At 38.8% G+C, this 23,425-nt stretch overlaps 1 protein-coding gene across 7 annotated transcripts in view; it reads right to left on the reverse strand.

Annotated features, from left to right (window-relative positions):
• Positions 1–23,425, reverse strand: part of LOC108708756 (protocadherin Fat 3-like) — a 406,168-nt gene that overhangs the window by 113,469 nt on the left and 269,274 nt on the right. For all 7 annotated transcript variants that reach the window (XM_041582699.1, XM_041582701.1, XM_041582700.1 and 4 more), the window contains exon 4: positions 8,121–8,182. In XM_041582699.1, coding sequence (XP_041438633.1) covers positions 8,121–8,182 — 62 coding nt within the window. The remainder of the gene's footprint in view (positions 1–8,120; positions 8,183–23,425) is intronic.

Genomic DNA, 23,425 nt, shown 5'->3' on the forward strand with positions numbered 1-23,425 from the left:
TGTTGAATTTTTTGGATTCCAGTCCCACATTGAGGTCCAATACATGTTCATGGCCCATGAGAAAGTTACTAGTGTATGAAACTGTAGTACTTGTCATAGTCCCATGTCCATCTAGGATATCAAATAAGTTCTAACCCCAAATCTGACCATAACTGGTCTTCAGGCTGTGTTCCCTGGAGATTCCCTGGAGACCACTGCTCTAGCCCACACATCTTCTTTTAATGACTTACTTGCAGAGATTTCTGCAGCAATGGATATATACTATAAGTATGGGATTCATTATCCGGGAAACCCTTTATCCAGAAAGCTCCAAATTATGGAAAGGCTGTCTCCCATAGACTCTATTTTATCTAAATAATCCAAATTTTTCTGTGTAATAATAAAACAGTACCTTGAACTTGATCCCAACTAAGATATAATTAATCCTTATTGGAAGCAAAACCAGCCTATTGGCTTTATTTAATGTTTACATGATTTTCTAGTAGACTTAAGGTATGAAGAAGATCTATTATCCGGAAAACCTTGGGTCCCAAGCATTCTGGATAACAGGTCCCATACTCATATTGGGATATGACCTAAGAGTCGGATCGCGGGACTGCATCAAGAACAGATGCGGGCGTGATCCGACGGGATTTTTAGTCCCATCCGATCGAGATCTGGCCGACTTTCTGCCAGATCTCGATTGGGGAAGCCCGTCGTGGGCCCCCATACACGGGCCAATAAGCTGCCGACTCGGTGTGTCGGCAGCTTTTATCGGCCCGTGTATGGCCACCTTTAGTTAGATTAACAACACTTGAAATAAACGTATATTTAAACATAAACACAAGTGCACTGATAGCTTACAGGAATACAATTAATGTAGAGGTTACATATTTACACTCAATTATGTCTTTGTCCTTTGTTTACAAATGTACTGTCTAAGAGCTGTTTCCATGTTGCATAAAGGTAGAAGCTGTCTTTACACCTGTATAACATTTTTTTTGCTAAATAGCAACAATATAAAGTCTCAACAAACCCCCCAGCGGTAGGGAGGATACGTTTTTCTAATTAGCTTTTCTACAAATGCCTCATATGACAATCAAGTTTGCAAGCGCGCAGCATGGCACTAGGCACATCTGAAAGGGAGCACGTTCTGAGCAAGAGCACATTGAGCCTTGATTTACAGCCGCTGACGCTCAGCCCTTTGTGTTTCCTCGGGAAGAACAATCCAGAGCCTTATCGGCCTACAGATGTTTATTGTAAAGCCAAGCAGATTCCACTGTACCCTGGCAGGTGCACTGGTAATGTACACAAGAAGCTGATAGATACCAAGCCAAAAGAGGGGAAATGTTACTTGCCATAATTATTTCCCACATTCTTGTAAACGTTTAATAGCGAGAGGAAAAAGAAGGGCAATAAAATCTATGAATGAGCTGTAAACAATGGTGTAAGAAGCAATGGAACCAGTATCTTCAAAGGTCTAGGTTGCTTGGGAGATGCAGCAAAGAATGCAGTAAAACCAACAACAATTATGGGTAATTGTATTAAAAATCAATAGGATCCTTCAGATGTTAGCTCTGAAATGACATCAAATAGGATCTGTTGGAATAAAGTCACTAATAAAGTCTTCTATGTTTCAGGCCACACCAGCTTTCCTTCTTTTTTTCCCTGCCCGAATGGGCTCCTTCCACTTTTTCATCAAAAATTTTACTCAGCCCTCTTAGTAAATTGAAGGAGACTTAAAATGTATTTTTGTTTTACTAATAACAGTCTAAAGAGCCTTTTCAGATGATTCTTCAACTCTATAAACAGTTGAAATATGAATCTTCCTATGAGAAGAGGTGGAGGTGGTCAGTTGAGTTATGACGTCAAAATATGCCACGCCAATGGGGAAATGTAGACCTGCCCATTCTACATTATGTCTTGGGAATCATCTGTATGTATAGTCTCTGAAGAGGTAGAACAGAGCCTTGCTCAGGGTGGGGCAGAGAGACAATGTCCATGGTCAAAATTCTCATAGGTTCGTTAAGGAGGTTGTAAATGTCTCCAGATTCACCTGTAAAGAGCAGAATAGGGCGCTCCAAAATACAAAAATGTGAGCCAAGTTTATTACATATTAAAGGAGAATAAAAGACTAAAATGAAGTAAGCTTTATTAAAAAGGTCTATATAAATACATCAGTAAACCCTCAAAGTAATGCTGCTCTGAGTCCTCTGTCAAAAGAAACACCACATTTCTTTCCTTCTATTGTGTACACATTGGCTTCTGTATCAGACTTCCTGTTTTCAGTATAAACTCCAGGGCTAGGGCTTGAGCATGCTCAGTTTGATCCTCTCTCCACCTCATTTTTACCCCTCTCTCCTCCCCTCCCTGCTGTAATCTGAGCCCAGAGCTATGAGTGATCAGGGAGAGATTCAAGAAGGAAGTGATGTCACACCAAGCTTATATGGCAGCTGCTATCCTTAACAAACAAAGAGCGTCTAGAGCTGTTTACTCAGGTATGGTAAAGAATTCTACAGAATAAATATAGTTTTATAGCTTGTACTATTGTGGCTAATCTATTGGCAATAAAATGCTTTGGTAGCTTTCCTTCTCCTTTAAACATGAAAAAAAAAACCTAATGAGTTTCATCCTCTTGCAGGGGTCTCTGTCAGGGGCACATGCAAAGAATAAAAATGCAGGCCTGCAAGGGAGTTGAAACACGTTGGGTTTTTGTTTTTTCATGCTTAGTATGTAATAAACTTTGTCTACTTTTTTGTATTTTGGAGTGTCCTGTTCTGCCCTTTCATTTCAGTCAAACTGATATGGGGACTTCCAGGTACCCCCCTTAAAGCGAGCTCCCAGTTTACTTGAACATTTTTGAAGGTGTGCCAAGCTCATATGCATGTATTATCCATAGTTGCCTGTGGCAACCCAATACTGTCCTTGCTGCTTGGTCTTCACTTTAAAGCAACCATCTGTACCTCTGACCTCAAAATGCTCATGTGTCTGTATTATCCATAGTTGCAACCCAATACTGTCCTTGCTGCTTGGTCTTCACTTTAAAGCAACCATCTGTACCTGAAAATGCTCATGTGTCTGTATTTTCAGGCTAAAATCCATCTCATATGCTCAGGCACTGGCAGTTGCCAGACAACAAGAATAGTAAAGGCCAGTCATAGGGTTCTATAATGGTAGGAAACCACTAGAGAGTATCATCAGTTGGATATTAGCCTATTGGGTGAGAAAGACGCTAATTTTCCCCCTGGAAGAGAGATTTTGTCTGCTTGGGGTTTAGTTTGCCTTTTATTTTTTTGGATCAATCATTTTCTTTGCTGTCTGACTGCATAGACCTGAATACAAAGCAGCAGCATTGAATTAGGTTTAGTTTGCAAGACATTTTTTTTCCATTTTCAGGTTTAACCAATTTGTCTCTACTCTCTGAAGCCGTTTCATTTGAGAGGTGCAGTCCCCCACACTTAGCGCTCTTGGGAAATCTTCAACTCAAAGCCCTCATAAAATATTCAGTTCCCCCCTCCCCTGCAGTTCACACTAGAAATCATAAGAAAAGCATTTATTTGCACAGGGCCCCTTTTTATGTGTCTCCTCCTGCTACAAAGAGTTTGTAAGAAAACCTGTCAAAAGTGAGTTTTCTTACAAGCAAATAACACCAGGGTACTTTACTAAAGAGGTCACAGCAGCACAAAATCTTAATTAGCAACTTAGGAGAATGAGTTAGTGAAATGTTATATAAGTAGAGAACATGCTGTTCTGCCACTGGCTGGCTCCATACCAGTAATGTAACGCGGAGCTGGGAAAAAGGAACCAAAACTCTATAAAATACAGTAAATATCCTGGTTGAACATGTACATTATTTACAGAACTGTAGATGTTCATGCAGAAGGATTTGTTTTGACCTCACACAACTCAAAAGGCACCCACACGGGGGGCAAGGAGAGCCATAAGTGACAAACCTTTGCTCCATCTGTATATACTGTTCTCGTCAATCAAGAATATAAAATGATTGGGTCAGTAGGATAGTTAGAATGACATACCCCAACAAGGTTAGAGAATATTTCATCTTTCCTTGGTCTGTGCAATGTGTAATGGATTTTGGGCGTTACCATGTAGCTAAAACCAGTAACACACCGGCATGTTATTGCCTAATAATGCTTAGCTGAAGAATTGTAGATATAACATTTTCTCCATCCATATATATAGATGGAGCAGATTTTATTTTGACATAACCTCATTCACAACACACCATGGGGCAAATTTACTAACAGACGAAAATTCGCCAGCGATGGCTTCACCGCCTTCGCCAGGCGCAACTTCGCACAGCCAACGCTAATTCACTAAGTTGCGAAGTTTCGTTGCTGGCGCTGAACGCTTCCGAAGTTGCGCTAGCGTTACTACGCCAGGCATAACGAAGTTGCGCCAGCTTTAGATAATTTGCATACGTGGGAAGTTACATTTCAATGGACGTATATTTTGCAGCAAATACATTACACTACACAAGCCCGGGGAACCTTAATAAAATAAAATAGAGTTGTTATACCCTACACATGACCCCAATGTATAGTTTATGTGTAAGGAAATGTAGGGGGGAAGGAGGGTACCCAAAAAATAATTTACGATCTTTTTCAGCCTATCAACCTGTAAAAAGGAAAAGACGCCAGCGTTTTTTGGGACTTGGAAAACATTTTTTGGACAAAGTCCGATCTACTCTATTGCACTTGGACTGGTCTGAGGTGGCAAAGGCAAGTCTGGCAATAGAGGTAACGTTCAGTAAAATGAAAAACTTGGTGAATTTGCGTAGTAATGCTCTTTCGCCAGAGTGAAAATTCGTCTGGCATTAAAATGCGAAGTTGTGCCTGAGTCTCCTTAACTAGTGTAATTACGCCAGTGCCCGTTAGTAAATCGTTGAAGTGCCAAAATGACGTCACGCTGGTGAATTTTTGCCAGTGTTAGCCACTTCGCCCTTTCGTAAATTTGCCCCCATGTTACAGTAGTCATTTGACAGAAAAAGCTGTGAAGATGTCTAAATGGTGGGAGATGGAGAGACATAAATGTCAAAGCTTTGCTTGTTCCCATCAACCAAGAATATAAACTCTGGGACAGAAGGATAGATCGTATTACATATCCCAAAATGGTAGAAGAATTTCTTGGTCCCAGTTTTGAACATTGAGTAATCCCTTCCTAGGTGATGGATTTTGAGTGTAACTGTGTAGATAAAACCAGGAACATACAGGCATGATATAGCCTATTAATGCTCAGCTGAAGAATTTTAGATATAACATTTTCTCCATCCATATATATATAGATGGAGCAGATTTTATTTTGACATAACACAGTTCACAACGCACCATGTTACAGTAGTCATTTGACAGAAAAAGCTGTGAAGATGTCTAAATGATGGGAGATGGAGAGACATAACTGCCAAACCTTTGCTCCATCTGTACACATTGTTCCCGTCAACCAAGAATTTAAAATCTCTGGGACAGAAGGATAGATAGTATTACATATCCCAAAATGGTCAAAGAATTTGTTGGTCCCAGTTCTGAGCATTAAGTAATCCTTCCTCGGTGTTGGATTTTGAGTGTAACTGTGTAGATAAAACCAGGAACATACAGGCATGCTATAGCCTAATAATGCTTAGCTAAAGAACTGTAGATATGAAATTCTATGAACTGTTTGTCCATATACAGATGGAGCTAATTTTATTTTGACATAACAAAGTTCACAGCGCACCATGTTACAGTAGTCAGACAGAAAGGGGTCTAAATCTGTCTAAATGGTGGGCCATAAGTGCAAAACCATTGCTCCATCTGTATATATTGTTCCTGTCAACCAAGAATATAAAATCACTGGGGCAGTAGGATAGATTGAATTACATACCCCAACATGGTCACAGAATATTTCAGCATTCCTTGGTCTGAGCATTAAGTAAACCCCTCCTAAGTGTTGGATTTTGTAACTAAGTAGATAAAACCAGTAACACACAGGCATGTTATCGCTTAATAGAGCTTAGCTGAAGAATTGTAGATGTCAAATTTTCTCGGTCCACATACAGATGGAGCTAATTTTAATTTGACAAGACACAATTCACCATATAACATAGACAAGAATAATATCTGCCTAAATGGTGGGAAGTGGAGAGCCATATGTGCAAACCTTTGCTCCATCTGTATAGATTGTTCCCAACAACCATGTCTATAAAATCACTGGGTCTATACCACAGACATAACCATGTCGATTAAGATTTAACAATTTGCATGGGTGGAAACTCCTACAGAGACAAACAAATTAACTCAAATGCTGGAGGGTGCTTGACTGTCACTTAAATACAAAAATCAATTGCTAATAGAAACCTAATGTCCTATACCATTCCTCAACCTCTTTCTAAAATAATATTATAGTGAGTGAATTTTGCATTGGAGTTAGATTGGGTTTTTGTACAAAAGCCATTTGTATTTCCCCATAAGTGTCTCGTTAAGATATGGCTACAAGTTATTTTTCTTTATAAAGACTTGCAGGACTATGGCCGTTTGAAGAATGACGCCTCTTATAGAGACATACAGTAATCCCATTATACTTTGGGCAGTAGCCAGCTTCTTTTCTTTTAGATACAATTATGTCACACAGGCTGTTGCCAAAAATTTCCAACGGCCGCTCTGATGTTCAGCTGCAAATGGAATTTCTGCTGAGTTAAAGGAGCAGATCAAAAGTAAACCACAAGCGGGACTTTTCTACCACTTTCTGTTGTTTATCTTTTACTGGTTTAAAAATAAATGAATATTATTTCCCCCAAGTCGGACAATTCTCTAAATCAGGGGTTCCCAACCTTTTTAACGTGTGAGCCACATTCAAATTTAAAAATAGTTGGGGAGCAACAAAAGCATAAAAAAAGTTCCTGGGGTGCCAAATAAGAGTTATGATTGGCTATTTGGTAGCCCCTATGTGGACTGGCAGCATACAGGAGTCTTTGTTAAGCAGTACACCTGGTTTCTATGCAACCAAAACTTGCCTCCAAGCCTGGAATTCAAAAATAATCACCTGCTTTGGGGATTACTGCCCTAAATGACAATCTGATATATTAGCTGCCAAGATCCCTCAGCAGCTGCAGCTTCGACTAGAAACCAGTGCGGGTCTCGACTGGGACAACCAGCAACCCACATATGAATATGTACATTTTTTCACGTGCATTTTTTACACTGGCACTCACTACCCAATCTGGCCTCCAACTTCTCTATGCACAACCCAGTAGGCTTCACAGTGGACCAGTGACATCATCCGAAGACAGGGAAGAGTATTAAGTAGTCAAGTAAGGCAAAGAAGATTACTTTGAGACCAATGGTTCGAGACCTGGACAAACATAACTGCATTTGCTACTTCAAACCCATAAAATACCAGTAAGCTGTGGGTACCTGATGAAGGGCTCTTGAGTCCTTCTTCAGTCCTGCTACTGAGTATGCTATCTAATTCCATGGTTCAAAAAAGTCTGTTATTGAGAAACTGCTACAATTTAATGCATTAGTTGCTGGTGAAAGCAAAGTATGAAATTAGAGCTGTTAAGAGTTTTGGTGGCTGTTTCCCTAGTTCACACTTTCCCATCTTCTCTCTTTGCTTTATTTGTCCTTTTCCTCTTGCCATTCCATACCCTCTAGAACTCCACCTCCCTTTCCTCCATAAAGAACCTCAACACTATTTTAAGCACTAACACAGTGTTCAATCTAGACTTGGCACTTATAGGACAGTGGCCCATCCATTATGATTTATTGAAGTTACGGTACTGGGTGTCATTTATCAACACTGGGCAAATTTACCCATGGGCAGTTACCCATAGCAACCAATCAGATTGCTGCATTCATTGTTCTACCTGCAGCTGCCTGGAAAAAGCAAAGCACTGATTGGTTGCTATGGGTTACTGCCCATGGGCAAATTTGCCCAGTGGTGATAAATGAGCCAAACTATCTGCTCATCTTAATTATTCTGTAACCTCTGAGACCAAATAATTATTTTTGATAGTCTCTCCAAACATCTGGCACTTCATTTGATGGGACTGGATTTACATTTTTATTATTTATTTGATTGGCTGTTCCAATTGTCTTTTTTTGCACATATCCTTACAAAATGTAGCTGGGGGTATATTATCTCTTTACCTCAAGAAAATGCTCTGCTTGCTGTTCACGATCCAGTTTTCTTGAAGTCGTGGTAATAAGACCTAAAAGAGAAAACAAAGAGAAAAACATTGTGATGTTTAAAAGCACTAGTAAAAGAACCCTTTAAGGTAATTAAAGAGATTGGCAGAATATGTTGGCAGCCTATGAATAAGTGCCCCATCAGATAAGTTTCGTAAGACTATCTATGTCCTAATAAATACTTTCATTTAAAAATTACTGTTACTACTGTTTTCACTTTTGGTGTTGATCCCAATATGTTGGCACCAAAAAATTATTAATAATAATAACAATTATTTACCACTTAAAAAGTTAATTTATAATATGGTCAGATCCTCTTAAAGAGCAGCATATACAGAATGCCCAGTTTCATCAATGGTCATTAGCGATAGGCGAATAAATTCGCCAGATGCAAATATGAAGCGAATTTCCACATTTAGCCGTCGGCAAATAAATTAGATGCGCCATGCGTCAGAATAGTCGCGCGCATAATTAATCGGACACCCATTGACTTTAATGCATTTGAAAAAAATTGACGAACCTATAAAAATTGTCGCAGGCATCAAAATTGATGTGCGTCAAAATAATTTTGATTCCCATTGACTTCAATGTGTTTTGCGCATTTTTCGCTGTTTTTCTTGTCTTACACATTATTAATCACCATACAAGTGTGCTATAAGATGGGCAGGGTTGGCTGTCTGCTATCAGAAGTGCAAAATGTCACTATTCCTCATCTCCTGATTAGTTGCAACACACTGGAGAAAGTAGTTATGTTGAGACATAGATACAGCAGTCCAATTTATGCAGTCCGCTGCCAAGTTCATTTATTCTTGGATATCAGTCTGCAACCGTCTTGAATGCGTGCCAGTAGTTAATGTAATCCAGAGCATGCATGTAGCAATCCACTAATATGAAAGCTGCTTGAGTGATAGGAAAGAAGTGTCTTTCAATTTTGCACAGAATTTCAAAATGAATGTTTTTTGCATACATTTCTATTACTTCTGCTAAGTGCACTGTGTTGTAAGTTCAAATTAATTTTTTATATTGAAATCTAGAAAACTCAAAGCCAGTATCTACTGAACTGTATGTATGTAGTGTTCAAAGCAGTCTCCTTGTGCATGAACTTTCCCATTGGTCCTTTAAACATACAAACATACAGGTATGGGATCCATTATTCAGAATACTGTTATTCAGAAAGCTCAGAATTATTGGAAGGCCATTTCCCATAGACTCCATTTTAATCATATAATTTTAATTTTTAAAAATGATTTCCTTTTTCTGTGTAATAATAAAACAGTAGCTTGTACTTGATCCCAACTAAGATTTAATTAATCCTTATTGGAGGCAAAACCAGCCTATTGGGTTTAACTAATTTTAAGTAGATTTTAGGTATTGATTGTTTTGTCATGTTGTCTGTGTTCTCCCCAATTCATTGTACAGTATATGTATAAATATTCTACAGTGTATAATAATTAGGAGTTAATGAAAAAAAACAGAATATAAAGGCAGTATGGGTTAGTAAAGGTTGAAAAGATATGACAGAGAAACGACAGAGAATATGAAGACCTGAGAAAAGTTGATTGAGAGACAAATATTGCAGTCTGGAACCGGGGAAAAATGAGCCGTGAAAAAGATGGTTAGGTAATGGAAAAAGGGAAAGAATAAGCTGTGGACGAGATAGGTGAGTCATAGAACAAATGGAAAGAAGAAGCTGTGCAAGAGATAGTTGAGTCATGAAAAGAAGGGAAAGAAGAAGCTGTGTAAAAGATAGGTTGGTCATGGAACAAATGGAAAGAATAAGCTGTGGAAGAAATATTGGGGTCATAAAAAGAAGGGGAAGAAGAAGCAGTGCAAGAGATAGTTGAGTCATAAAAAAAGGGAAAGAAGAAACTGTGGAAGAGATAGTTGGGTCATAAAAAGAAGGGAAAGAAGAAGCTGTGCAAGAGATAGTTGAGTCATGAAAGAAGGGAAAGAAGAAGCTGTGGAAAAGATAGGTTGGTCATAGAACAAATGGAAAGAATAAGCTGTGGAAGAAATATTGGGGTCATAAAAAAAAGGGGAAGAAGAAGCAGCGGAAGAGATAGTTGAGTCATGAAAAAAAGGGAAAGAAGAAGGAGCTGTGGAAGAGATAGTTGGGTCATGAAAAGAAGAGAAAGAAGAAGCTGTTGAAGAGACAGTTGAGTCATGAAAAGAAAGGAAAGAGGAAATGGTGGAAGAGATAGTTGGGTCATGAAAAGAAGAAGCTGTGGAAGAGATAGCTGTGGAATAAATGGTTGAGGTAAAGAACACAAAGAAATGAGTAACTGTAGAAGAGATGAGAGACTCATGAAGAAGGGAAATGAGGAGCTGTGTAAGAAATGGCTGTATCAATTGAAGAAGGGGATGTAGACAAAAAAGGAGTCAATGAGTGGAAGGAAAAAGGAAGATCACAGAATGTAGAGCAGTGGATAGATTGGCCACAGCAAGCAAAACTTAGAAGAATTAAAAACATCAGATTTGCACCAATGCAGTAACCCAGGGCAACTGATTAGTAGTTTATCAATCAATAAGGCAAAAAGAATCAAAAGGGCTAATGCTCAATGTCACTTAATCTAATCTTGTGCCAAAAACCTACATTTTATGTCCTTTGAGCTAATAACCTGATGACATATTAATTCACTCACAATGCTACACTATACTGTATTGGAACTGCTAGGATTCCTCATGTGGTGCCATCCATGTAATTAATATGACAGCCACACATTACCTAGCTGCCCTTCCATTTCCACTAGCAGGACCAAAAATCAAACCATTTCTGACAGCTGGAGGGTCCCTGATTTGACATCTCATCACTATAATAATATGTATATACTGACTTGCTGCAATGCTAGCTGAGAATGCCAAACATTAAATAAAGTCCAACAGTTTGCGTGAATATATCAGATATTACTAAACTCCTGTTCTCCAAGCCCGGCACACATAACAGCGCAGAACTAATAAGCGCGGGTGATTTATAAATGCATGTAATATACTAATGAATTTGTCTTTTGGTATGCTCCAAGTAATGTTGGCAAATGATTATGCATTTAGTTTCCCAGACAATAATTCATCCTGAAAAGCCACTACTAACCCGAGGGTAAAGTATCCAAGAAACATATCACTTATAGAGAAACATAAATGTCAGCAATGAGTATGTCGGCTGTTTGGAATTGTCATTTCAAATTCCAGCAGTGCCTTGTGTAGCTGAGCATAAGTTATAAGAACATTATTTTGTCTATCGAGGAAAAGATAAAAACATGTGTCTAATGTCGAAGTGTGGATTCAGTAATTAATCATATTGTTTTTATTGGTGACTAATGGTGCCATTTAGAGGACTACTGCCATAGCATACCCCTTCCAACTGAAAAGAAGGATAATTTAGGCCATGTGTCCTGTCCAACCTGGGACCAGCCATACCTCAATCCATATAGAACATTACAACTCTAAGTTACACCTCAAGCACCTCAAGATTCCAAAATGCAAGAAACTTGGATCCCTGTGCAACCATGTATTGGACCTTGCCCTTTCTTTAATGAATGAGCTTCAGTCTGTTTGTCCAGGCTGAAATGCCTCCCAATAGTGATGAGCGAATTGTTTTGCCAGCCATGGAATTTTTTCGTGAAACTTCAGCAAAGATTTGCTGCAGAAAAATTTGCTGAGAAAAAATGGCCATAAGAAAAAACGCCCATAAACTTCATAGATACATAGTTAAATTGGGTTGAAAAAAGACAAAGTCCATCAAGTTCAACCCCTCCAAATGAAAACCCAGCATCCATACACATACACCTCCCTACTTTTAATTAAATTCTATATACCCATACCTATACTAACTATAGAGCTTAGTATCAGAATAGCCTTTGATATAATGTCTGTCCAAAAAATCATCCAAGCCATTCTTATAGTCATTAACTGAATCAGCATCACAATATCACCCGGCAGTGCATTCCACAACCTCACTGTCCTGACTGTGAAGAGCCCCCTACGTTGCTTCAAATGAAAAAGTCGCCATAAGAAAAAATGGCCATTGACTTCAATGCATTTGGAGCAAGAAAAATTGTTGCGCATGTAAAAAAAAATTGACGCCCATTGAGCGTGCAAATTTTTCGGCTAAGTGAAATGGACAGATTCACCCATCACTAACTCCCAACTAGAAAATTAAAAACTGGAACAATTTTGGCCACGTTACCAATCCATCATGGTCACATCTAATTAGACCTAGAAACACACAGAATACCACATAAAATTCAGCCCACTTTTTGGTTACTTCTCTATCCATTTTTAGTCTTTTGTTCTGGCCTGTCCCTCCTATAGGGCTGCCACCTTTCAGGGCTGCACATGTTGATGACATCATGGTGCAGGCTGCTGATGTCACAGGAAGGGTCCCATTAATCTAGGATAATCTTGCCTGGTTTTCCAAAAACTTCCAGGTCAAAACCGGACGGTGGCAACCCAAACTTCCTATATCAGGAGCGCTGGATGTATGTACTGTATGTTTAGTTCTATTTACAGGACTGACAAAATCATAGCAAACAAGGGCATCTAGGACACATAAAGCATTAATCATCATTACACAGTGGTTAGTTTACCATACCATATGGGGATATCAAAACAACTGTAGTTATTAGGAATGTGTATGTCCAGCAACATAATACACCTTTTTATTTTTCGCAATCATTGGATTATAACCGCAAGAATAAATTAGTAATGTACATTTTTTTAACACAAAATCCCCCTATAACAATAATCTATCCCTGCACTTAAACAAACTCGGTATAAGCACCTCAAATCCGACTGTACATGTTGGCAATCATTTTAACAATCTTTTAAGAAGCGCTGTAAGAGTTTGCTAATGAATGTGCTTCAGATCCGCGGTGAACTTGTGCACTGCTGCAGCCGCGTGGGAGCACTCCAGTAACCTGCTCTAGACCTGGCATTAAGCAAGATTAAGGTTTAGCCTTTGATTTAAGCTTTGAGTACAAATAAGTGTTTATTGTTCACACTGAAGCATGAAAGGTGCTTGGCAGTAGGGTTCCCATGGCAGTTACACTCCTGCCTGCGGATACTGAATGGATGTGAGTGAATAAATACAACAGGTCTAAAAATTCTGCATATTTTTGTAGTTTGTTGCTGGCAAAACAATTGGCAACTAGGCAGGTACAAGGGAGTAAGGTTGAAAGGGTTTCTCTACCCGCTCCTGTGACTAGAAAAGAGCACAAGACTGCTTTCAATAATATAGGGTTGCCACCTGTTCAGTTTTGACCCAAGCAGTTCAATTTTTCTTAGGGCTTTTTGGGTCACAACTACCTGTCTGGGTTTCAGCCTTGTGAAACCCCAAACAATAATGTAGCCAATAACCACCTCTGGTGTCAAAACCCCACCCACATATGCACCCATAACTCCACCCCCATATGTCACTCCTCCGACCCCTGGTGCCATCGTCCTGCCCCCTTGTTCGGTTTTTGCAGAAGTCAAAGATGGCAACCCTACAATAATGACATCACTCTGCTATGATATCAGCATCATTTTAGTATCACCATAACATCATGGGAACCTCACACCTCTATAATAGCTTCATACCACCATGATTTTAGTGTCTGCACACCAATGGACAAATGGAGTTTCAGTTATGCTTTTCATCACCATGGTGATAGTGTCTAAAGACCAAAACATGTTGGCTGTGTGGTTTTTGTTAAAAGCTTTCTACCACCACGATATCAGTATCTGCAGAAATACAGACCCATGTTGGACTTTCATTTTCAAACATAGCTTTTCTGCACTATGATGTCCATATCTCCAGACCTACTGACCTTGATGACTTATGGGCGAATGATCAGTTGTTCTGTTGGACCTAGGGATTTTCACTTTTGATGATGATGTCACAACACCATGGTGTCAGTGGACAAATGTAGATCTTCATTATCCTCTGACTTCCAATTTTCTTGATAGCGTCACACCTTTATGATGGCAATGTTTACAGATCTATGATAGCTTTACACCACCATGAAGTCAGTGTCAGCAAACCAATGACACTACTCATTATAATCTCACTTACAACTCTCACGATAGCTCCATACCACCATGATATCAATGTCTGCAGACCAATGAGACCCTTCGGTAATATCCGACTTACAATTTTATTGTTAGCTCCACACCACCATGACATTAATGTCTGAAAAACAATGAGACCGAAGGTTATTCTGTGATGTACAATACAATTGTATTGTTAGCTTTAGGCTACAATGATATCAATATAAGTAGACCAATAGAACCCTCATGGTTCTGTAACTTATAGTGGCTTCACAACACGCCAATGTCCTTTTCTAAAGACCAGTGGACTCCTGTTGGTTCTTAGACTTCCAGCTATTCTGAGGACAAGCTTTACCAATGCAGCTGTCTAAATTGGCAGCAGTCAGTCTTTCCTCATGCTATGGCCCATATAAAGCATAACACATAAAAACCCACAATTCTAAATTAAGCAACAAAGTTCAACTGAAAAGCTACAATCTACAACTGCAGCATGTACCAGATGGTGCCGCTCTTTGTGCCAAGAAATAATAATCATATATAGCTGTGCGTGTGAATAGTGTTTGCAACATATTGATTACCACAGGAGGGAAGTGTATTGCTTAGCGCTCCAAATAGGAAATCTGCTGACAAATTCTATATGTGTTCAGTTCTGTGTTATTCACATTTACATCTGGGTTGGAAAATAACAAAAACAAAAAAAAGTAAAAAAATAAATAAAATAAACTTCACTGAGAGAGCGAGAGCCTGAATAGTATAAAAACTGATAATTGTGGTGGTTGAGCCTGTGGTAGACCTATTCATTTTTCTAAAGAATACAGACCACTTGGGCATCACATGGGACAAAAACGGCCTCACTACCTGTTGTCAAGATGACATCATCACTCGAGAAGCAAAGAATAATCTTTTTCAGAATGTTTTGGCTCCTGTACTCTGATATTTAGTGCCTCTGTACCGAAAAGAAAGGGTCAGAACTTTCACAGGAAAAAAGAACTTGGCACACAATAAAGTCTCTGCTAATCTCTGGACTGCCGATTTACAAAAAAAAGAACTATTTTGATCCCAGTTTTTTATTTGTAAAACAAGCAACCCTTTTTTATTCTATAGTTTTACGGTGAAATTTTGAAATAATAGAAATAATAAATAAAAGCTAAAAATCTAAAAGCCTGAAATTAACTAATGACCCCCTCTTCAAGTGGCCCCAGAACAGCCAAAACTATGACCAAACCCCATGATCAAACCCACAAATTCAAAGGTTTAGCAAATTTAGTAATATTCAAATGTAAATTTTGCCGTGACTCAAGAAAACTGAGGCAAAAAAGATTGATATTTGAAAATTTTTAGTTGAATTGAAAAATGGCAAAAATGTGGATGAAAAGTTTTGGTAACTAACACCTTAAATTTTTCATCATGGAAATTCAGTTTTGCTGGAAATCTCGGAAGGCAGCTGCATCATGGGCAAAATAATGGGCATTTCTTTGCAATTCTGTACCTTGCTGTTTACACTTATTTTAGTAAAGTTCTAGTGCTTCTCCAGGAATGTCAGTTGAAAATAATGATGTCTAGTGATTGGCGAATTTGTCCCATTTGCTTCACCAAAAAATTTGTGAATTTCCAGCAAAATTTGCAAAACTGTGAAAAGCGTCAATTCACGGGCGTCAAGATTGACGCAGTCGTCAATACTGACGCAGACAAAATTTGACGTGCATTAATGTCAATGGTAGTGCGTTTAGTTGCCGCTGGGGTCAGAATTGTCTCCTGCATCAGAATTGCTTAAATTTGCAGCGCATTCACGCCTGCCGAATAAATTCGCCCATCCCTAGTGATGTCTCCTGGTCACTTCTAACTCGCCCCAAACTTCATCTGAAGTCTGTTCCTATAACATTATTCCTGTTGGTTTTGCTTCATAACTTTTCTACTGTCAGCGAGGTTTGCCCTAAAAGTAACACCATCATCCAGGTCACTAAAGTCACAGGTCTTGTTTGGGAAGGTTACAACTTACATGATGTATTCTCCAACTCACCTACAGAAGATCATTACAAATTCAAAGTTGTTGCCACAAACATATAATCACATAAGAAATCTTATTAATATTCCACAACTGTGAAAATAATGATTGGCACAGGGATGTTTAACTCGATTTCAGAATGGGCAACCTTCTCTACTACATGATGACGTGTGAAGTTGTAGGCATCTAGCTGTTGTAATGCAAAACACTCGAAAGACGGAAGCTTGACTTTCCTACACTAATCATTTTTCTGCCTCGTGGGATTGCACCCTACAGTCATCCATCTGTTACTGAACTGTAACTGTGAGCCAAAAGCTGTTGCTCATTTTTTGGTGTTACAGTTCAAGATCACTTTTAGGGCAACAGCTTAGCTTGGACATCAATGAGTTTGGACTGGAATAATTCAGTGTTTGCACACTCAGTTATTAATGAAAGCTCTCCAGACACAACTATACAAGTGCCATTTTTTTCTCTCCACCGAATCTTAATTATGGAAAATTCCAGGTTTGAATGCTAGTCTCCACAGGAAAACAGAAATTAGAGCTCATATTATGACAAATCCAGGTCTTTGTGCCCAGTGGGAAAGTTTATTTTAGCTCTCTTTGCACTTAGGATTACCAAAGATAAACATTTATTATTTTAACTCAACATTGCAGAACCTGATTTTCTTTCCTCCCCTGATCATTTCTGTGCGGCTTGCTAACAAAACAATGAATATCATCTGTTTGACTCAAAGCGCGGCACAAAGTTCTACGTCGCTGTATGAAACATAGCAGAAGCGACCCACATATGGTAAAATTATGGAAGACGGAGATCTTAGGGAGATTCATCACATTTCGAATGGCCTTATATATAGAAGCATGTGGCTTTATGAATATTTAAAGGGTTGTAATAACATTTTTTTATTTTCTCCTAGTTTTGTCAAATGGAAATAGTATTCCATAATTTTTTTGGCTTTTGCCTAAGCTGCTGCTGTTGTCTCAAGAGGACTGACAACAGTCTTACTTCTTCTCCTTTAGAGGCTTGAAGCCAGCAGGGGGAAATGGCCACGTGTCCAAGGGAGAATATAACATTACTGGTGGTGTGGCCAGGGCCATATTTCTATAAAGGCTTTAGTGGGCAGTCTTATAGAGCAAAAATGCTTAAAAAATTCTCCCCACCCTGCACTTGGGCACTTGAGAAGAAGAACTTAGGGGAAAAGGGATGAATTCCCCCACTTCTGAGATTGGTGAATGTGCTCAAAACAATCACAAGCGGTTGGGGCAGTCCAGTGCCTACGGCAGCTCCGGACCTAAATAAAGCCCCAGTCAGAAACCGCAGAAAAATAATTAATAGAGATGTAAACTTTTTTTGTAACTTTGGCCTCATAGTAGGTTAATTCTAAGGGGCCGATTCACTAACTTCGAGTGAAGGATTCGAACGTAAAAAACTTCGAATTTCGAAGTTTTTTTTGGGCTACTTTGACCATCGAATGGGCTACTTCGATCTTCAACTACGACTTTGAATCTAAGGATTCGTAGTAAAAATCGTTCGACTATTCGACCATTCGATAGTCGAAGTACTGTCTCTTTAAAAAAAAACTTCGACCCCCTAGTCCGCCATCTAAAAGCTACCGAAGTCAATGTTAGCCTATGGGGAAGGTCCCCATAGGCTTGGCTAACTTTTTTTGATCGAAGGATATTCCTTCGAACGTTAGATTAAAAAAAAAAGAAAAGATTTAATCGTTCGATCGAAGGAATTATCCTTCGATCGAACTATCTACGCTAAATCCTTCGACTTCGATATTCGAAGTCGAAGGATTTTAATTCCTAGTCGAATATCGAGGGTTAATTAACCCTCGATATTCGACCCTTAGTGAATCAGCCCCTATGCCTTCCTTCTAATATAGGCAGTTTTTTTTTTCCCTTTTTAGAAAGTTCTGTATAATACCTAACGGACATTTACCCATAGGATGCATAAAAAATGAAACAAAATTTAGCCGCAATATTAACTGTGTGGAACCCGAGGCCAGGTTTTTCACGCTGCTTTGAATTATTTAAATATTATTCTGCGGTAGCCTGCAGCATGTGTTTGACACTAATACTTGCAACACTAAAACCCAAAGGAAATATACATTTAAAAACATATTGCATAGAAATGACTCCTCCGTAGTTGTGTATAGCGGCTGTCGTGTCAATTCCATTCAGTACGCACAAAATGATTCCTTCAATAACCATCAGTTACCACAAAGATAATGTGACTTATAAACCCCACAGTAACAAGCCAGTTTCTGTTAAAATAATGCAACATTCCCCAGTTGCCATGGAGACTGGCAGGTACATATCAAATCCTATAATCAGTCAAGTCTTTCCATTGATACAGCGGAGATCTGATTATTTTTCCAAACCCTGGAAATCAAAAGTACTGGGCCAAATGGAAATCACAGATTCAGGTGAATGTATGTGCAGCTACTGTACACTGTGAGGCACATTTATCAAGGGTCGAATTTCGAGGGTTAATAAACCCTCAAATTCGACCCTCAAAGTTAAATCCTACAAATTCGAATATCGAATTCGAAGGATTTAGAGCAAATCCTTTGATCGGTCGAAGTAAAAATCGTTCGATCGAACGATAAAATCAAGGGTCGAATCGAAAAAAAATTTAAGAAAAGTGCTGGCGAAGGTCCCCATAGGCTAACATTGTACCTCGGTGGGTTTAAACTGCCGAAGTATGTAGTCGAAGTATTTTTTAAAGAGACAGTACTTCGACTATCGAATGGTCGAATAGTTTGAATCGTTAGAATCGAAGTCGGAATCAAAGTCGAAGGTCGTAGTAGCCTATTCAATGGTCGAAGTACCCAAAAAAATACTTTGAAGTTTTTTTCATTCTAATCCTTCACCCGAGCTTAGTAAATGTGCCCCTGTATGTCCCTTTGTAAATTGCCTGGAAAAAGGGGACATTTCTGATAAAAAATCAATGTAATTGTTCTTTTATATATCAACATTATTTAAAGACATCTCACTGATGTGAATCATTATTATTTATCAATTAGCAACGCTGGCGTGTTTGTATGTCAGTGGTTTAGTATTAGAGATTGTTGTAATCTGCCATCTTTGATCTTGAGCCCTACTTAGAAGGTTAATTTGGGATGAAAAAAAAATATATCCATAGCTCTTAAAGGAGAACCAAACCTTTTTTATTAAAATCCCCTACCCCCTACCTACATCGACCCCCAGCCTAGCTGTTACCCTGGGTAAATGATCCTAACTCTTTATTTACCTCTTGTTGCAGAATCAGGGCATCAGAGTTCACGGGCGTCATCTTCTTCTCTTCGGCAATCTTCGCAGAGAGCAGCGTATCGGTGCATACGCAGTTGGCGCAATCGAATCGCCGGAAAAAGACCCAAAAGATTACCGAAGAGAAGGAGATGCCGTCCGTGAAATCCGATGCCCTGAATCTGCAATGTGGGGTAAACAAAAAGTTAGGGGCATTTACCCAGGGTAACACCTGGGGGCCGATTCACTAAGGGTCGAATATCGAGGGTTAATTAACCCTCGATATTCGACTAGGAATTAAAATCCTTCGACTTCGAATATCAAAGTCGAAGGATTTAGCGCAGATAGTTCGATCGAAGGATAATTCCTTCGATCGAACGATAAAATCCTTCGAATCGAACGATTCGAAGGATTTAAATCCAACGATCGAAGGAATATCCTTCGATCAAAAAAAGTTAGGCAAGCCTATGGGGACCTTCCCCATAGGCTAACATTGACTTCGGTAGCTTTTAGATGGCGAACTAGGGGGTCAAAGTTTTTTTTAAAGAGACAGTACTTTGACTATCGAATGGTCGAATAGTCGACCGATTTTTAGTTCGAATCCTTCGATTCGAAGTCATAGTCGAAGGTCGAAGTAGCCCATTCGATGGTCGAAGTAGCCAAAAAAAAACTTCGAAATTCGAAGTTTTTTACCTTCGAATCCTTCACTCGCAGTTAGTGAATCGGCCCCTTAGTCTGGGGGGAGCATGGAGGGAGGTTAGTGGGGTATGGGATTTTAATAAAAAGGGTTTGGTTCTCCTTTAAGATACCAATAGCCTTGGATATTATGCTTGTCCAAGAAGTCATCCAAGCCCCTCTTAAAGGTATTGATAGTCTTGGTCTTCAAGTCTTTCTTTTGTTGTGGTGGGGCCTCCATTATCACCACCTACCATATTCCTTTCTGGTGCCTTATCCATGTTTTCATGCAGATATTGACCCAACTATTGCTTCTCACCACAATTAAAATATATATTTCCTCTAGATGTTAAGGATGGGGTTATTTTAAAAAAAAAATGTTTAGGTACAGTTAGATGATTGCAACAATCTTCATCCTACTAAATCCGGAGCTTCCCAAATAAACATTTGCCTCTTACTTTGAATGCAAAAAAAAAAAAAAGAAATATTTCTAGAAATAGATTCTACAGTAACAACTGCTCACATTTGCCCAAGGCAAACTCAGAAATGATACTTAACTGTTTTTTTTGTCTACATCTTGAAAATTGTATAAATCATCTTGGTGAATGTTCAGCAATACTAAATATTTTATTGTATTATTGGGCTGGAGAAGAATATTGATATATTCCATTTTATACAAAAGTACAGGAATGATTATTTCTTTTCAAATTAAACCTAGGCACTTTGTTATGAAAATGTAAACCTATTGTTTTGTATAACAGAGCCAATATTACCACTAATAAATGCATGATATCATACGGCATTCTCTCAAATACTATGGAACAAGAAGAGCACTATTTATGCCAGTGATCCCCAACCAGCGGCTTCTGAGCTACATGTTGCTCTCCAACCTCTTGGATGTTGTTCCCAGTGTCCTCAAAGCAGGTGCTTATTTTTGGAATTCCTGGCTTTGAGGCAATTTTTGGTTGCATAAAACAGAACAGAACCTCCAAACAGAACCTCCTGTAGGCTGCATAGGGGCTACCAAATAGCCAATCACAGCCCTTACTTGCTATCATCAGGGACTTCTTTCTTGCTTGCGTTGCTCCCCAACTACTTTTCCATTTGAATGTGGCTCATGGGTAAAAAAGGTAGGGCATCCCTGCTTTAAGTGTGACAAGTGTGTGAGATTAAATGTAAGGTCATAAGGTGTTCATTGTGAATGACCTATGATCAAACTTCCACCCACTAAGCCTACAAAAAAAATATTCACTGATGGCAGCTACACAAGATAATTGTCCTACAACTATTCAGTTGGCCCACAGGCTAAACAACCAGATTGTGGGTAGTCTGACCAAAGATAACAATAATCAGCTCCATCTTCTCTCCAGTTGACCAATCAAAGTTGGGATAGTCCTCTCAGTAGATGTCCGATATCCTTCCTAAGAAACCAAGTACTATTTACTGGGTTTGCACAATGGTTTTCTGAAACTGTCACTTACAAATCCATGGACATTTAAAATCTATGGACAAACTTGCTCCATTTCCACAAAAACTCTGCAGATAACACGAGGAGAAAAAAAGAAGTGTAAAGAGAGGACCTATACCATTTCAACTAGTAATGTGCAGGTTGACCCAAAACTCATTGTGACCTGTGGGTCGACAACCAGATTACTGGGTTTGTGTTGAATATTGGACAACCATTGCTGATTAGGGTTGGGTGCAGGTAAAACTTGGGAAGTACTCTCCTCCACTGATCCTAACAAGTCCCTTTCTTGGAACCAGAGGCAGGGTTCACATGTGGGTACTACATCTGCAATATTCTTCTGGGGGTTAGGGTCGAGTATGGGTTAAGGTTTTGTAGGTTCGGATAAACATCGATAGAACTGAATATATGGAATAGTTCTCTGTAGATTCCATGAGGACAGACAAGCTCTATACCATTTGCACTACTTTATGAAACTTAAACTGAACATATGGAATAGATGGTGGATACGTGTTGAACATAGGTTACCATTAATATTTATTCCCCACTACACCCTTACCAGAGTTTATTTAACAAACATTAATGTTGAAAATCACATTTTTCATTCTAGTAAATTAAATTGATTTCATTTAAATTTGTTAATATGCAGTAACTTCAAAGATTAGCTAAAAAGTCTGAATAACAAACATTCCCATATATTTTAAATACCCTAATATTGTTCCATTTAATAAAAGAAGCAAACATGCCTAAGTTGGCGTTGTTTAATATAAGGCTAATTACAAAGAATAATTAATCTCATCTTAAAAAAGTAATGTATATAGCTGAACATAGAGTTTCACTTGCTGTATAAATACAGATCGCACAATTAAATGTCAGCCTAGATTTCTGCTTAAAATAACTGCACAATATTTTGGAGTGGCAAAAAGAGAAGAGGCAGATGGTTCTTTTGTATGTATGTACGTGTTTTTCTCTCCTTGTGAACATAAATGCTTTTTGGGGGATCTAATTAAGCTTCCACAAAACTCAAACTGGGTAATTACTATCATTATCCCCTTTTCAAATAAATCTGAAGACTAAACTGCAATTACATTTTTAATCTGGCAGTAGATATTCACACAAACAGTTCCTCATAGCATTTTGGTGAAAACTTCTCAAGTGCTCGAGTGTTTCAGGAGAGATAAATATGAGTCATAAAGCAAATTACTTCTCATTACCATTAGGGCGTCCAGTTTACATGATCTGAATCACAAGCCAACAGACTAATGGGATATATACAGTATTCATCTCTCTATCAACTATCTGTGTATTCATTCATGTGCCAGGAATATCCTTTAAGTTATCTCCATTATTAATGATGGTTAGTGATGTCATTTTTGTCACTTGACCCAAAGATACTGAAATAAATGACCTGTATAAAAGGAATGAGCCTCTGGCCGCTAACTATTATTTTAGTGGTTGTTGGACTTTTTTGGGTCAAGTTATTGGAGGTCTAACCTTTTGGTCAGGCTCGTAAAAAGTTTACAGATATAGGAAAATCAGTCATTCAGCCATTGTGTAAGAATATCTAACACAGCCAGCCCAACATCTAAAATATCACCCTAACTGACCTTTTCGCTGGGCTAGAAGAATCTAGTAGAGCATATCGTGTAGGCATTTTCCCCAAATTTTACTATAACCACAGCCTTCAGAATGTGCCTCCATCCAACACAATGACTCTCAAGGGGGTCAGCTCTACTGTGTGTAGACAGTTTATTCTTCTACACCAGTGATTCCCAACCAGTGGCTCAGGAGCATAGATGGTGGCGTGATTTTTTTAGTGCTCATAGGGATATGTGGTTTCTGG

This window comes from Xenopus laevis, chromosome 2L (assembly GCF_017654675.1).
Source record: "Xenopus laevis strain J_2021 chromosome 2L, Xenopus_laevis_v10.1, whole genome shotgun sequence".
In the NCBI taxonomy this organism is placed as follows: domain Eukaryota; kingdom Metazoa; phylum Chordata; class Amphibia; order Anura; family Pipidae; genus Xenopus; species Xenopus laevis.